This window comes from Urocitellus parryii, chromosome 3 (assembly GCF_045843805.1).
Source record: "Urocitellus parryii isolate mUroPar1 chromosome 3, mUroPar1.hap1, whole genome shotgun sequence".
Classification (NCBI taxonomy): domain Eukaryota; kingdom Metazoa; phylum Chordata; class Mammalia; order Rodentia; family Sciuridae; genus Urocitellus; species Urocitellus parryii.
In genome coordinates, this window is record NC_135533.1 from 16,048,842 (window position 1) to 16,064,274 (window position 15,433).

Genomic DNA, 15,433 nt, shown 5'->3' on the forward strand with positions numbered 1-15,433 from the left:
CTTGCTTTTATAGTTTAGCCATCTACTCAAATAGCCAAGGGAAATTCTAGTTCTAAGCCTCCGTGGCCCTACTGATGTTTTTGCCAGTAAAAGTAGACTACAAAAATAAGGTCGTAGGGGAAAGTCATTGTTCCTTCGTCTCCTTCACTCCGTCCTTTGTTAACCCCCTCCCTCAAGGTTATATTTGTCATTTTATTTTCTCTGAGTTGATACTTATTTCTGTTGGGGACAGTATAATTCTACACCCAGTGGTTCAGAATGATGAACGCTCTTCTTTAGTTTCAACAAAACTGGAATGCGGTTCTTACCAACTACTTTCTGGCTGACTTTCTTAGTCTGAAATGGTTTATTTTTATGATGTAACTGGAAGTCTAATCAGCCAATTTATAAATTTTATTGATTTGATTCACAGTTAATGATTTAGAAGAATTATTTGGAAAATCAGTGCAGCTATTTTGTAATATACTTTGAAGTAATTGAATTTTTTCTTCAAACATTCAGCCATATTATATCAGCTAAGAAATCATCACAAACTTTAGTACTTAAAAAATATTTTTGCTATTATAGCTCATATGTCTGTTTCTTGCAGGGGACGTGGCTGATGTTTGTGGGGGTCAATGAGTGACACTACTTTCTCTCTCATCTCTAAGGCTAGCAAGGAGTTGGCTGCTCTTGGCTAAGCTCATGTGGAGACAGCTCTCATCTATGTGTCTGTCGCCTTTCTCCTGGATCAGTCGGTTTTCCTGCCACATCCTTTTCATAGTGGTGATAAAACACCAAGAAAAAAGTGCGGTTCAGAGCTAATGTGCCATTGGCTAAGTGACATCACATGTCCAAGTGCAGGGTACTGAAAATTACATGACGAAAGACATGGATAGAGAGAAAGAGAGAATGAAGACCTGAAGCCCCTAATGCATTTCTTACATACATTAAGGTGGCCGTCAACCTGTATGAGTCAAGGGCCGTTCAGGGTCCCTTGAGCCTTGTGGACTTCTCTGCAATAATTGCCATCCTGCAGCACACAGTAGAGCAGGCAGACGAGGCCATGCCCAGTTGTGATCACCCAGGGGCAGCAGTTTCCTAACACAGGCAATTTAGAAATGCATGACGCGTAACAGGTGAGAAGAAAATCACCCGAGTTCCGAATGATGAGCCAGACGTATGTTTACTATTGGGATATTTCCTTTGTCTCTTTTCTCTTAGTTCCTTCATTAATAGTATATTATTATACCCAGATTTTTTCCCTTTTAACATTACATTATAAACCTTTCCTTGGTCATTAACAAGGTTTTTAAATGCAACGTTAATGTCTGAATGAATATTCCATTGAACAGATGCACCGTAATTAATGTAACCTTTTCCTTATTCTTTAGTGTTCTGGTTATTCCCAGTGCTTTGTGATTATAAGCAATGACGCAACAAATGTGTTTATGCATGAATCTCTACCCACATGTTGAATTGTTTCCTTAATGGAGAGAATCCTGGCCAAACACAGCAATCTGGGTTCTGCCACTAATTTGCAGTATGATCAGGCCTAGAATGTCAGTTTCCTCTTCTATAAAATGACATCCTTGTGCTATATTGGTGGACTTAAACTTCTATCTCTAAAACTTTCAAGATTGCTGTATTGGAGTGAAACCATGAAGCAAATACCAATTGTCCTCAGCAAAGCTTGGGGGAGTAGAGGCGGCTTCCTGGGACTCCTCACGTGGAAGAGCTCTGTGCCCTTTGAGAGAAGAGGTTTCCTTTTGCAGCTCAGGTGTCATTGCTCACTCTCCCTGAGAGAGCAGCGATTATATTTATGTTTTTAAATAGGGCTATGGGACACGAGCATTAAGAACATAAACTGGCCAGGCACCATGTTACATGCCTGTAAACCCAGCAACTTGGGAGGCTGAGGCAGGAGAATCATGAGTTAAAAGCCAGCCTCAGCAAAAGTGAGGCGCTAAGCAAGTCAATGAGACCCTGCCTCTAAATAAAACACAAAATAGGGCTGGGGATGTGGCTCAGTGGTCGAGTGCCTCTGAGTTTAATCCCCGGTACCAAAAAAAACCCATCAACTGAGCTGGCTTAGTTTATGGCCATGTGCACACTTTGAGAATGGCTTCCCTGGATTGGAATAACTGACTTCGTCACCCGTCTTCATTCTGTCTTACAATTTTGCATTTACTTTTTTTCATTTATTTTTGCCTTCTGTTGCCTGGTGAATTCAGCTGGATCGCAGTCCCCTTCCCTGGCCTTCTCTCTGTTTCCTGGTGATTGTGTGAGATGGTTTTCCCAGGGATGCTTCCTGACTGTTCTTTTCAGTGTGCACCCAGGGCTGATTCTTGTCTTACTGTCTCTTCCAGCCTCTGCCAGGCACCAGCGTCGCTCGCGCTTGGTTTGGGTAGACTTCTAGTGTTGATTTCAGGAAGCAGAGGCCTCAGTGTCTCACCGCCAAGTGAAGAAAGCGCAGTCTGTTCTCCCGGCCCCTCCAGGCCTTCCCCGACGACTCTGTCCCAAGGGTGTCCTCTTGCGGTACACAATCTTCTAGTTCCTAAGCTCTTTTGGGAGAGGGGTTGGTCTTCTTTTGGCCCGTGGTCCAGAGGCTTCTCTAAGCTGAATTGGGATGCCTATCTGGCCAGCAGAATTCTGTGTAAAGTACAGTGTGGTCTCCTTCCTCTGGCTGCCATCAAAAGGCCCTTTGTCCCCTCCCGCCCCCTCCTTCGCCAGGATGTCGCCCACGCCCTACGAATGACGGAAGTCCCCCATGGCACCGCAGCACTCAGCAGCACATAGCCCTCGCTCAGAGAGCAAGAGATCACATTGTGAATGGGAACCTAACTTTTTCTGGAGTTGAAGGAAGCTGCTTCTGCAGTACAGTTTTAATCGTCGTGAACTTTAGCTCTCACCTGCTGCTTCCACCCTCCCCTCCAGCCCTGGCAGTTCTGAATGACGTTCACGCAACTTTTTGTAAGAAAACTGGAGTCAGGAATCCAGTTTCAATATATGAAAACTCTGTTCCCTGAAACAGTAGTGGGTCACCAAGCTTTAAACGTGTGGCTTTAAACGTGTCCATAAAGCAGACACTTATCTTTGCTTTATTTCTACCTTGTTTTAGTACAGGTTTTAGTCTTGGGGGGTGTGGACTTGGGGAAGCCCTGGCTTGTTTTTTCTTGCTCTGTGCCTGTTTGTAGACAGGGGCTTTCCTTTCCTTAACCTGCGGCTAAGGTGCTCTGTCCCCTCTGTCTTCTGCTGGGCTGTTATCTGTCCCCAGGCCTGGAGATAATCACCATGGCCTCTGTCATGAAACAAGACCCAGACTTGCCACTTACGTTTTAGCAAAGGGCAGATGTTTGTTGCATCTCTAAGAACCGAACAGAGGTTCTGGGGGTTGAGTTTAGATCCAAGGCACATGCAGAACCACAGGGAGAGCAGGAGACACAGACTAGGGAGTCGGAAGGAAAAAAAGGAGCCAGGAGAACAGTGACTGCCCCTGGGGAGAAGGAGAGGCCTGTCATCCTGAGACCTCAAGTGCCAACCATTGGCTTCTTTCCCCCTTATTTTCAGCTGTGCTTGTGTATTAATTTTTGAATAGATACCACCTTCACTTCCACTGCCCGGACCTGTCCTCTTCCTCGCTCGCTCTGCCTGGTTCTTTCTTTATGTGCAGCTCTCCCAGGGTTCTCCAGGCAGACGCACAGGTGGGCATGCACAGGACTGTCTTACTTTGCCATTAATCTCTTCACCCAGTTCTCTGCTCTCCCACACTCTTCCCTTCCCCTTCGTTCCCCTCCCAGGAACCCCTGGCGGGAGCTTTGTTCCGTCAGGAAGGTTGCGGTTGTGTGCATACTTGATGCTCTAACAAGGTCCCTGTTGCTTGTCTCCTTCCCACAGACGAGGTGGAGAGTGAGAAGTGGTACCTGTCCACAGACTTGCCTTCCACCACCATCAAGACAGAGCCAATTACGGAGGAGCCAACCCCGGGTCTTGTTCCTTCTGTCACCCTGACCATCACAGCCATTTCCACCCCTTTCAAAAAGGAGGAACCCCCTCTGGAGATGAACACGGGGGTATATTCAATTTTTTTACATATAAATAGGTTGGATCAAAAGATACGGACCTTCATTCTTCAATAAGGCCTTTATTCTAGTGGCTGTATCGACTTAAGGGCATATAACTGTGTATTTATGCATATGTGCAGGAAAATACCAAGAATATGTTGATTTGGTATCAAGCATGGATCATATCACAACTTTAAAGGAATTGTCCACAAAAATTAATACTAGAGTGGATTTCATTTTTTTCCCTTTGATTGCTATAACAAAATAAAAAAAATCCAGGGTACCCATGGTAAAGTAAATAAGTAAGTAAAAATCCCTATGACATTGACTTTGAAGCCAGTGGAAAGGGAGAGGTTTAGAGGATGTCTAACCCACACCTGACAGGGCCATGGCTGTTGGGAGGGAATGCCAGCCCCTGGGTAATATTTTACTTCCCCAGTACAGTGCTGAGCTGCCCTTACCTGCTCCATAAATCTCCTGCCTACTGATTCCTGTTGTTACCTGTGGCAAGTGTAAGAAACCAAGAATATTTTCCTGCTTGAATCCAGGTCTACAGCAAGTAGAGTTTAATTCTACTCTGCCTTCTCTCTGGGTATTTCCAGGGTCCAATAATGGACCAGCGTCATGTTCATGTATCTTCTTACAGACGTTGGAGCCGATCTTGACTTTCCTAAGTTCTACAGGTCAGGTTAGAAGCAATGACTCCCTTAGCATTCACTAAGTAAGATCTCCTGGGATCAGGATTCAGTGTCTCCATGTCCTGGAAGAGGTCATGATCAGGAGAGCCACCAACACACAGCTGCCTCCTCCTGCTGTGGAGGAAAGCCCTGCGCAGCTGCAGGCTAGGATCCCTTCCTCAGAGCTTCCTGAGCCTCTGTCAGGCGGGGCTCCTGAGATATGCAGACATCTCCTCATTCATGAGGTTTTTGTTCGGTTGATTTAAGAATAACATTGCTCAGGACCATCCTTTTGCTCCCTGAGAATGGGCCAGATATCTCTTCTCTTCCCTGCTGGGTATTTGGTGGTCAGATGTCGTCAGACATTAGGAAGCCTGGGGAGGAAGGATCTGATGCACACAGTCCCTGCTGTGGGACAGACAGGAAGCCTGTGGCCCTTTAAAAATTTACCAGAATGTTTTGTGATAAAATGCCTTTAGGTTACCGCAAAATAATAGAACTATGCACTGGTAAGTGAGCCTGGGGCTTTTCCTGTTAGAGTTCTAAGAGCCCCTGGGCTGTAACGCCAGGTTTGGCAGGGAGGAGGTGGGACGAGGGGGACGGTCAGAGAAGCAGCCTTCCCCTGCTATGCTCCAGAGATGGGGGTCGGCCCCCCAGGAAGACTCAGAGGACAGATAGCTCTCTCTGGTTCTTCAAGGCTGGCATTCGTTTTGAAAAAATCATGTTTGAGGGGCTGGGGGTGTGGCTCAGCGGTTGAGCGCTCTCCAAGCACGTGCAAGGCGCTGGGTTTGAGCCTCAGCACCACATAAAAATAAAGAAATAAAATAAAGGTATTGTGTCCAACTATTTTTTTAATATTTTAAAAAATTATTTTAAAAATTGTGTTTGAAATTCTTCTTCCAGGTCGATTCCTCCTGCCAGACAATTATTCCCAAGATTAAGCTGGAGCCTCATGAAGTGGATCAGTTCCTAAACTTCTCTTCTAAAGAAGGTGTGTCCCTTGTCCTGCGTTCCTTCAGTGCCCCTGTGTGTTCACACGGCCTAAAGAGAAGGGGGAACAGCAAGAGTGCTAGTTTAGTGGGTTCTGGGGAATAGCTCGCTTCTTAAAGAATCTGGATTCCACAGAAATATTTTGAAAGCTAAATATTCTTTTCCCCAAAGGCACATGCCTCATTTCCAGCCAAGTGTTAACTTCCCTTTTACTCCAAACCAGGGTTTGGAGTAAAACACCTTATAGACTACTACAATGTGGTCACAGGTGACCAGACCCGCTGTCCTGTGCCCTCTTGGTGTGAACCTTCTGTAGCTCCACAAGGGCACAGCCATCCACACAGGCACTTGCTTAGTCAAAACAAGTGATTCCACCCTCTGGAAAGAGAACTCCTCACTTAGCCACCTGGACAATGCAGGCTTTGTTTTGGTTTTTGGTGCCGGGGATTGAACCCCCATGGTGCTTAACCACTGAGCCACTCCCCACACCATTTTTATATTTTATTTAGAGACAGGGTCTCTTTGAGTTGTTTAGCACCTTGATAAGTTGCTGAGGCTGTCCTTGAACTTGTGATCCTCCTTCCTCAGCCTCCCCAGCCTTTGGGAGTGCATGCATGTGCCACGATGCTTGGCACAATGCAGTGTTCAGATAACATTTAACAGCAGTTGCAAGGAGCCCCGTTGCTTCAGGGCATTTGTGGCCTCTAGCAGTGTACCCCTTCTTGCCATCTGTGTAGAGCTAAGTAATGTCATCCTTGAGGTTGCTTCACTTGCTTCTTTCTTTCCCTGCTCTCTCTTGGGTTCTCCTGCAAAGCCCATAGCTGGGATCCTGGATGCGACCTCTGTGCCTCAGGAAACCTAGGGACAATCTATGTCTTGTTTGTACAGATGCAGATCCTGCTCCTCTCAGTTCCAGGCTGCTGTTCATGCTCTCACCTCCCTTTTTAATCTATCTTTTAAAAATTTTTATTAGTGCATAATAATGATAAATAATAACGGCATTGTATGTAATTGCCAGAGCACATAATGTAATTTGATCAATATGTGTTTAAAAATACAGTTCATCCTGTGGGCAACAAGCAAGAGATCAGCACGTATAATGGTTATAGAAAATGTGTTTGCACTGCAGTATATAAATGTGTGAAGGTTACCCCTGAGTCTTTCTCATGGACGTATAATCTGCCTCACTGCATGAGGGACTGACTCAGGATTTGTACTGTGACCACTGAATCAGCCTTGGCCCTTTCTTTACCTCCACTCTCGGAAAGAAAGGGTTAAAGTTCTTAAGTGATATTGACTGGAATCTATGTGGAGACTTTCCTCTTTGGCGATGAATGATACACATTGATGCTTTTCCACTTTATATGCAGTTTGAAGGTGGTTCCTTTGGTTTTTATGGCTCCGGTTGTGACTCTGCTCTTTTAATTTGTGTTGTAATATGGTTCAGAGAATGTCATCTCGGGAACAATGGATCCCATAGTGGCTTCAGAATGCAGGTCACTGGAGGAGAAATATTTCAAGACCCAAGGAAATAGCAGCCCTTCCTCATGATCCTGGGTGGAAAGATCAGGAAATTCAATATCCTTGAATGCATCACAGTTTCTGGGCAGAGTCGCTTGTTGTCCCCAGATCTTTCAGTAACCCAAGAGCGGCATTTCAAATGGGATTTAGAAATCAGATATTGGGGCACCTGTGGCCAGGCCAGCAGCTCTCCGTGGGTGGGAAAGATGAGATTGGAGTCCGCTTCCCTGGCTCTTCCTGTCGTCCTGTTTCTGTCTTCTGGGGGATACCCCCTGCTTGGAAAGGAGAAAACCATTAGAGTAAACTGTGCCAAGTGAGAGGGATGGGGTTGCTCTAGGCTCTCTGGCTAGCCCTTGGGAATGTAATAGCACAGTGTGGAGCCTCCAATAGGTTAGTCTGTGTCCTGTTTTCCTTTCTCTCTGATTATTTGTTTGTTTGTTTATCATAAAGTGCCGTAGTGTTCATTGGGAACGCTTGATGAACATTCATGGGACTCCTCCTTTCCCGCCAGGCACGTACGTGCATGTTTAGCACAACCTGTCCCCCTAACTGCCAGCAGGTTTTAGCAGGCTGGTTGGGAACAGAGTCTGTAGGATTGTTTGGGAATATTCTTTAGCTTTAAGAATACCCACAGGCACTCAAATGACCAGGGAGCTTCTAGTAAGACTTTGGAAGAGAAAAATAGACAGAAGCAGCACCTAGGTGCCCCTGCAGGCTGTCGGAGAGGGAGAGAGCTTGTGAACAAGAGAGGGAAGACAGAGAAGTGGGCTGGGCCTGTGGGGGAGGCAGCGTGGCCTAGACGAGTATTACCCACTGTGACCTGGCGTTCATGACTTGGGGTAGGACAGCCAGCAGTCCCAGGCAGCTCTGGTGGGGCCCATTTCCTCAGGTCAGTAGTTGTGGCTCGGAAAGGCTCTCCTGTCCCTGGGGCCTCGGGCCTCAGCATTTGAAGACAGGAACAGGAGCTGAAGGGCCCAGGCCTTGCCCGGCCTCAGCAGCCCCCGCCCAGGCTGAGCAGGCCCAGGTGTGTGGAAAGCCCCAGGCTCCCTGCCCAGTCCCCAGCTGCTGCACCAAGGGCTGTGTTGTCTGGGGCCCAGGAGCGGCTTGGGGTGCAGGGCTCAGGGAGGTTATCTCGCTTGGCCCAGGAACAGTGGCTGGCACAACAGAAATATCTGCTGTTCAGAAAAAAGAGGGAGGACCATCTCAGTGTGCTTGCCAGCCACGCAGGAGGTGCTACCTGACACCATTAGGCTCCGTGGGCCCTGGCAGAGTGTGGCACACCTCCTGAGGAAGGGCTTTGCGGGAGACGGTGCCCCTACACCCCTGTTTGTTTTTCCTGAGCCTGCTCATTTTTCTAAAGTGGATTTGGTGTTTTCTGAATGAATAATGCCAGGCATCTTTTTGTGGGCCCCGCTATGCACAGCCTTCCAGAATCAAATGTGTTTTTCTCTAAGCACCCCATGACCGAGCCTAGGTTTTGCTGTTAAGAATACTTTGGTTTAGAGTACGTGATGCATTATCACAGTGTACAAATCGAACACTCTAAACCGTCTGGAAAGGATACAGTGGGAAGACTTGTCAGCACCCTGTCACCGTCTACCCTAAGTTTGCCTGCTCTGGGCCATCTTGTGTGTACCACCAGTGTTTGTTTCTTTGTGCCAATGCAAGCAAATATGAGTCTGTCTTCTCTCCTTTGAACAAAAGGAAGACCACTGTATACATGGTTCTCTTCTGAACGTACCTAGGAGAGGCCTCCAGGTCAGCTCATGGAGAGTCCTCTTCCCAAGTTCCGCTGTGCGCATGTATGTGGTGGGCCCAAACCCCCAGGCCTGCTTTGCGGCTGCTCTGTGGGAGATTAAATGTGCTTTCTTTCCTCCAGCCTCCGTGGACCATCTGCACTTACCCCCAACCCCTCCCAGCAGCCACAGCAGTGACTCGGAGGGCAGCCTGAGTCCCAACCCATGCCTGCACCCCTTTGGTCTGCCTCAGACCCACAGTCCTGCCAGGGCCGTGCCCCGGGGCCCCTCTGCACTTTCCAGTTCCCCTCTTCTCACGGCTCCTCATGTAAGTATTTGGTGGGCCTTTCTGGGTAGACATGAACCCTCTCAGTTTGATTTTTGCTCTTGTAACGAAGTTTCTGTTCAGTGACTAATTGTCTTAGTCTGTTCTGTGTTGCTATAACAAAATACCCAAGACTGGGTAGGTTATAAAGAAAGAGGTTTATTTTGGCTTATAACCAGCTGTAAAGCAGGATGTTAACAACCTTAAAGAACATTTTTTAAAAACAACCCATCAATCTTACCTCGCTACCACACTTGTCTATCTTTCTATGGACACAGTTCCAGTTTTTAATTCAGGTGTTTATGGTACAGACCTGTAAGCATGAGAAATAAGAATCTTGTTCTTTTATCCTCAAAATTATACCATAAATATTTACTTAGAAGTCCCAAATCGTCGTTTGTGCCTCACAAACATAAAGACACTGTTTTCCAAATAAAAAGGAGGTAAAAGGACTTTGTTTTTCTAGAGAGTGAATTGGTATCTATGAAGTCTTCATAGTCAACTTTTTAAAATTTTATAATATCATGACGCAAATTGAAACAAAGCAAAATATTTAAAATGTCTTCACAAACCACCTATCCGTTCACATAATTTTCTCCCACAAGTTCTAGATCCATAGTAACTTATGTCCTTGTCACCATTATGGAATCACTGAGAGAGGGATCCACCCTGTCCACCCTTCCTTTCCCTTCTCCACTCGCACCTGAGTCTTCACTCTGGATCACCTGAGTAGCCTCCTCCTAGATCACCATGGGCCTCCCCACAGTCCATCCTCCACCTCTGTGGAGGACGTCTCACACACTTGCCCGGCAGCCACGCCGTTTCCCTGTCACCCCCTGGAGGCACGAGGCCCTGACATCCTGCTGCGGAGGAGGTAGCTGGCCTCTGTTGCTTCTCGAGCTCCCTGACCCCCTCCAGGAGCAGGCGTCTGGGTTGGGTCCCAGAACATGCCTTTTTCTAGGAATGCCCTTCTTTCCCTCATGTAGATCATCCCTCTCTGCAGGAGGCTCAGCTCAAGTGCCCTGACTTACCCCGAGCCTTCTCTTGTCGCATGATCACATAGGTACTCTCTTTCTCCGAATTCTTAATGCACCCACAGTTAATATTATAGTGCAGCATTTGATGACGTTCATCCTTCCACGGGCACCGACTCTGTCTCATAGCCTTGATCATAAGCCACCTGAGAGAGGGTGTGAGTCCCCGTGGCTCTGTGCCTGCAGCTCTATGCACGGGGGACTCTGTGACTAATGTGCACATGCTGTTCTGTTCTGGGCCAGATGAGATGAACTGCAGTTGCATCTTCATTGCTGGTGGAGTCTAGGAGTGTTGAAGCCAGACGCCCCTGGAGCGTGCCTGCAGGTGTACCTCTGGGACCTCCGGCCCCTGAGCTGTAGGTGGAGGCCAGGAGCAGCCCTGGTGTGTAGAGAGCCAGTGGCAAGAGGACATTTTCAGAAGGAGAACAAAACTCTTGCACAAAGTGAATCTGTCCTCACTCTGAGGCCTGGAAGTCTCCAGGGACATGGGCCATGAATTCTGTACCTTGACTTCCTGTGTGTTGGCTCCTGGGGCCCTTTCTGGGAAACGGTGGGTGGAGGCCTCTCATCCTCGCCTTGCATGGTCCTCCTAGGGCTAAAGCCCGCACACCAGCATCTCTTCTCCACCCGTGCTTCCATTTTAAAGGGCCTGCTTCCCACCCAGAGCTCACGGGTCCCTTTCCTCCTTGCCCGTCAGGAGGGTCTCGTCAGCATGTCCCACTTTCTTCCTTGACCTTTCCTGCTCCTTGATCTGCACAGAAGCTTCAGGGATCAGGTCCCCTGGTCCTGACCGAGGAGGAGAAGAGGACCCTGATGGCTGAGGGCTACCCCATTCCCACCAAACTGCCCCTAACCAAATCAGAGGAGAAGGCCCTGAAGAAGATCCGGAGGAAGATCAAGAACAAGGTGAGCCCTTCAGACCTAGGCCCTTCTGTGAACAGAGAGAGCCAGCAGAAACCCGCAGGCCCTGCCCCCTTCCCAAGGGCCAGGGCTGGCCTGCACCATGGGACCCAGGGTCAGCCCTTCCCTTAGCTGAGGAGAGTGCACCCAGCACCCACCCCGTCTTCCTTCATCCCTCTCCATCCGCTCTGGGCCGTGGACTCTCAATGCCATGTGAGTGCTCCTCGGTACCCAGCAGCACAGTCAGCAGCAGGGAAAGATATGATAACTTCCACGTAAATTTATACTTTAAAAATATCAGCCCTTTAATTTCACTTTTATGATGTATGCCACAGTTTTTCTCTAGCAGACAAGTATATCATTTATAAATAAATAAATACAATTCACTGAGGTGTTTACTTACTTTTTTCTTGATAGAGGTTTGTGATAGAGAATCTTGCAGTGGTTTGGTCTCTGGGCTCTGCCTTCTCCCAGTACTGGGCTCCTCCAGGGCTGGGCAAGGCTGGTGAGGCCCAGGGTCCTGACCAAGGCAGAGACAGCAGGAGGGAGGTGGAGAGGAGGAGGCAGGCAGGAGCGAGAGAGGTGGGCATTATCTTCATCCAGGTGGTGCAAGCTCAGCTGAAGCAGGGGACAAAGGTGGCCAGTGGGTGAGCTGCAGATTAGACAGGGCAGGTGGCCCCCAGGGGAAGCAGGGCTTCACACCTTAGCACCTGTCTTCCACTCATGCATAAATGGGTTAGTTATAGAGCTGGAAATTCATCTTTTCTCTCCCTCCTATTTCTCAGATTTCTGCCCAGGAAAGTAGGAGAAAGAAGAAAGAATACATGGACAGCCTGGAGAAGAAGTAAGCTGCTGTCCGCTGGTTGTGTTTATTGGGCAATGGTCACAGAGAGCGGGGAGCCTGCTGGCTCTGGAAGGCAGGCTGCCTTTGCACAGCCCTGGGCCCCTAGGCTGTTGCCTGCGTCTTGCCTGCCACCTAGTGGTTATGGGAGGGGCGTTTATAATGACCAAGAGGGAAAAGCATGCTCAGTCTTCGAGGGCATCCAAGGATCCCTGAGTCCTTCCTCAGAAGCCTCCTGACAAACAAGAAGCATTCTTCACCTTCCTGCACATTCCCAGATCTCCCCAGAGGAGGCACTGTAACTCATGCTGTGGGTGACTGGCTTTTTGTCACTTGAAGCCACACTTTCTTCTGAAAAGCCTAGAATATCAGGAGGGCTTTAAAAAAGTATGGATTAGCTGGGCGTGGCGGTGCACACCTGTAATCCCAGTGGCTCAGGAGGCTGAGGCAGGAGAATCACAAGTTGAAAGCCAGCCTCAGCAATTTAACGAGGCCCTAAGCAACTCAGCGAGACCCTGTCTCTAAATAAAATATAAAATGTGTTGGTGATGTGGCTCAGTGGTTGAGTGCCCTTGGGTTTAATCCTCAGTACAAAAAAAAAAGAGAAAGTATGAATTAAATTCAGTTTTTATTAGCCCTAGAAAATGTTCTCTAGCTGACAAGCTAATGCCAATTTTAATATAGGAAAGAGATCCCAGACCTAGAGATGAGTCTTTCTATACATCTGGAGGCAAGAATGGGTGGGGATGTTGACTAGTTCTAGAAGGTTCCATTGAAAGTTTTTATCACCTGTCTATCATCTGGTTTAGGAATTGGCCATTTAGCATTAAGGGGGTCCCATTCCATTCCATTGTTTCCTAAAGGCATCCAGGGTCAAGATATTTCATGGAATTTCTTCACTGCCCCTTTTGGGCAGGCAGGCCCAGCACCCAGATTCCTAGTCCTGGGTTCTCCCCTTCCTTTGCCCCCACCCAAGCCCCATGGTTTCATCCCAGTCCTTCTGGCCAGAAGAAGAGCCAGTGGCCCCACTTCTCTGTAGGACAGAGGAGAAGTGTGAGGATGTGGGGAGGATGGCGAGGAGGCAGGCTCGTGTCCACCTCCCAGTCCTGAGGCTCTCCTTCCTCAGTCCCTCCATTTCTCGTTGCCTCCTCCCTCCTCCCAACCCCAGCTGCCTCAGCTCTATCCCTCGCCTCACTGGAATAGCAGAGCCCCCTCTTCTTTTTCTGATCCCACCCGCCTTCATCCAAGCTCCTGTCTGAGTTTGCTCGGCACAGAATAACTGAGTTTCTTCTTTCTCTCCTCTGTAGAGTGGAGTCTTGTTCAACTGAGAACTTGGAACTTCGGAAGAAGGTGGAAGTTCTGGAGAACACCAACAGGTAAGTGTCCCCCAAGTGGGAACTGATGGGCTGCTGGGCAGAAGGCGGGGAAGACCTCGCAGAATCCAGGACCACAACGTGGAGGAGGGTCCAGTGAATGTGTGTGCGACCAGGACGCGCAGGATAGCCACTACATATGCACACACTCACATGTGCACGCGCATAGACATGCACACATAAAACATGCATACACACGTGTACTCTCACGCACACAGACAAACACACATGTTCTTTCCTTTTTCCTAAAAATTATAGAATCCATGGGGAGGCTGATCCTGACAAGCTATTATAAGGAAGTTAGAGTCTCAGAGAAAATAAAGTCCATAGGTCTAATTCTCCAGAAAAATGACACCAAACTTGAGAGGTAGACAGGGAGGCACTGGCCACCTGATTTTGGTAACACATGTGTTTATTGGTTTTAAAAAATACAGAAAATTATGTTTTTTAAAATCAGTCCATGAATTACGTCTCAAACCCATTTTGAAAAGCTAACGATGGGACTGAGTCAATGAATTCTTTTTGGCATTTGTGCCAGGCACACTTGTAAGCACTTCCCACATATTAACTCACTTAGCCCTTTGAGGAGATGGTGCTATTATTTTCTTCCTTAGGCAGAGGAGGTAACTGATACTCAAAAAAGTTAGGCAACTCTCTCAAGGTCATGCAGCACTGGTGCTAGGCCTGCATTTGCAGCTAGAGTGTGTCTCTGAAGCCTCAATATAGGAAGACCACATTAAGATTGAACTCTGGGTCACATGTAGGGTGTTTAGGGATAGGGGTAAGAAACTGGCTATGGGGGCGCTTCATCCAGAATGTGTGTTCATATGCATGCACAGTACACTCTTACCATGTCAAACAGAGAAAAATGGGTTTGGGGGAGGTAAGCCCATTTTAGGGCTCAGCATTAATGTCTAAAAACAATTTTGCAAAGGTTAAGGGATCAGGTTAAATCTTGTATATTTTGGACAATAACATTACATTTCCTGAATCTCCATGGTTTGTTGTTCAAACAGCAGGAAGTTAAAACTCCTGTAAGTGGGAGTATTGGACGTTGGGAGCCCACTGACTTTCCCTCTGCCTTTCTGGGAATGTGTGCCCATAGAGCAGGTCAAGAAGAGTTCACCTTCAGTGCTCTGCAGCAGACAGCCCCCTGGGGGGAGCACCACCAGCTCAGGATGGCACTGTGCTGATCTGATGGTTTCAGATGCCATGGTTTTGCCAGTCTCTCTAGGCTTAATCTCTCCCTTGTCTATCTGCACTCCCCAGGGGGTATTTCCTGAGTCCGCTGGTTCCCTGCTTCCTGCTCCCCCATCCAGAGTCCACAGCCATCCCTTTAGCATCCTGTGAAGATAGGAGTTCCCGGCACCTATCCTGACACTTGCTGCTGTGGAAGCAGCATGTCCACAAGTGGGACAGATTCTGACCACTTGAGTGAAGGGGAAGAGGAATTTATCAAAGATGAATTTGGAAACTCATCTTCTCTAGCGACTCTGGTGCCATGCCTTCCTTTGGCCACATGGGGGCAGCAGAGGCACAGCAGGTCTGGGACTGAGGCCACCTGGGTGTCTGTGAGGGAGAAGAACCTAAAGGCCACCTGGCCTGGGGAAGGGTCTCTCTTCCCCTCTACAGCTGATGGTGCTGTGTCTTGAGTATTTACTTATTCTTTAATCATCTCAAACATCATTTTTGCTTGTTGGTTTAAATCAGAATCCAGATTCCATATGTTCAAACTGGTTGATATGCCTGTTACATACCAATTTACCTTTCATCTATAGGCTCTACCTCCCTTTGCTTGTTTTGTAGTAAGGAACTGAGTCTGTCATCCTGTCATCTCCACTGTCTCAGTGTCCTGTGTCGCCATTTAACATGGTCCTGTGTTCACTATAGACCATACTTGGTTTTGTTTTTCAGTTTTGGTGCAAATTCTTCATAGTTTCTTCTCATTCTTCCATAAGGGGGTATATCATCCCATCCCTCCTGCTTTTCTGCT

General features: G+C 47.8%; 1 protein-coding gene across 4 annotated transcripts in view; it reads left to right on the forward strand.

Annotated features, from left to right (window-relative positions):
- Nucleotides 1-15,433, forward strand: part of Creb3l2 (cAMP responsive element binding protein 3 like 2) — a 110,889-nt gene that overhangs the window by 73,267 nt on the left and 22,189 nt on the right. For 3 of the 4 annotated variants that reach the window (XR_003301675.2, XR_003301674.2, XM_026398563.2), the window contains exons 3-8: nt 3,877-4,052; nt 5,624-5,711; nt 9,111-9,295; nt 11,086-11,232; nt 12,012-12,070; nt 13,375-13,443. Coding sequence is in view for 2 of the 4 variants with exons in the window: in XM_026398563.2 (XP_026254348.2) it covers nt 3,877-4,052; nt 5,624-5,711; nt 9,111-9,295; nt 11,086-11,232; nt 12,012-12,070; nt 13,375-13,443 (724 nt within the window). In the remaining 2 variants the exon portion in view is untranslated. The remainder of the gene's footprint in view (nt 1-3,876; nt 4,053-5,623; nt 5,712-9,110; nt 9,296-11,085; nt 11,233-12,011; nt 12,071-13,374; nt 13,444-15,433) is intronic. The other variant, XM_077795935.1, reaches the window with a different exon arrangement.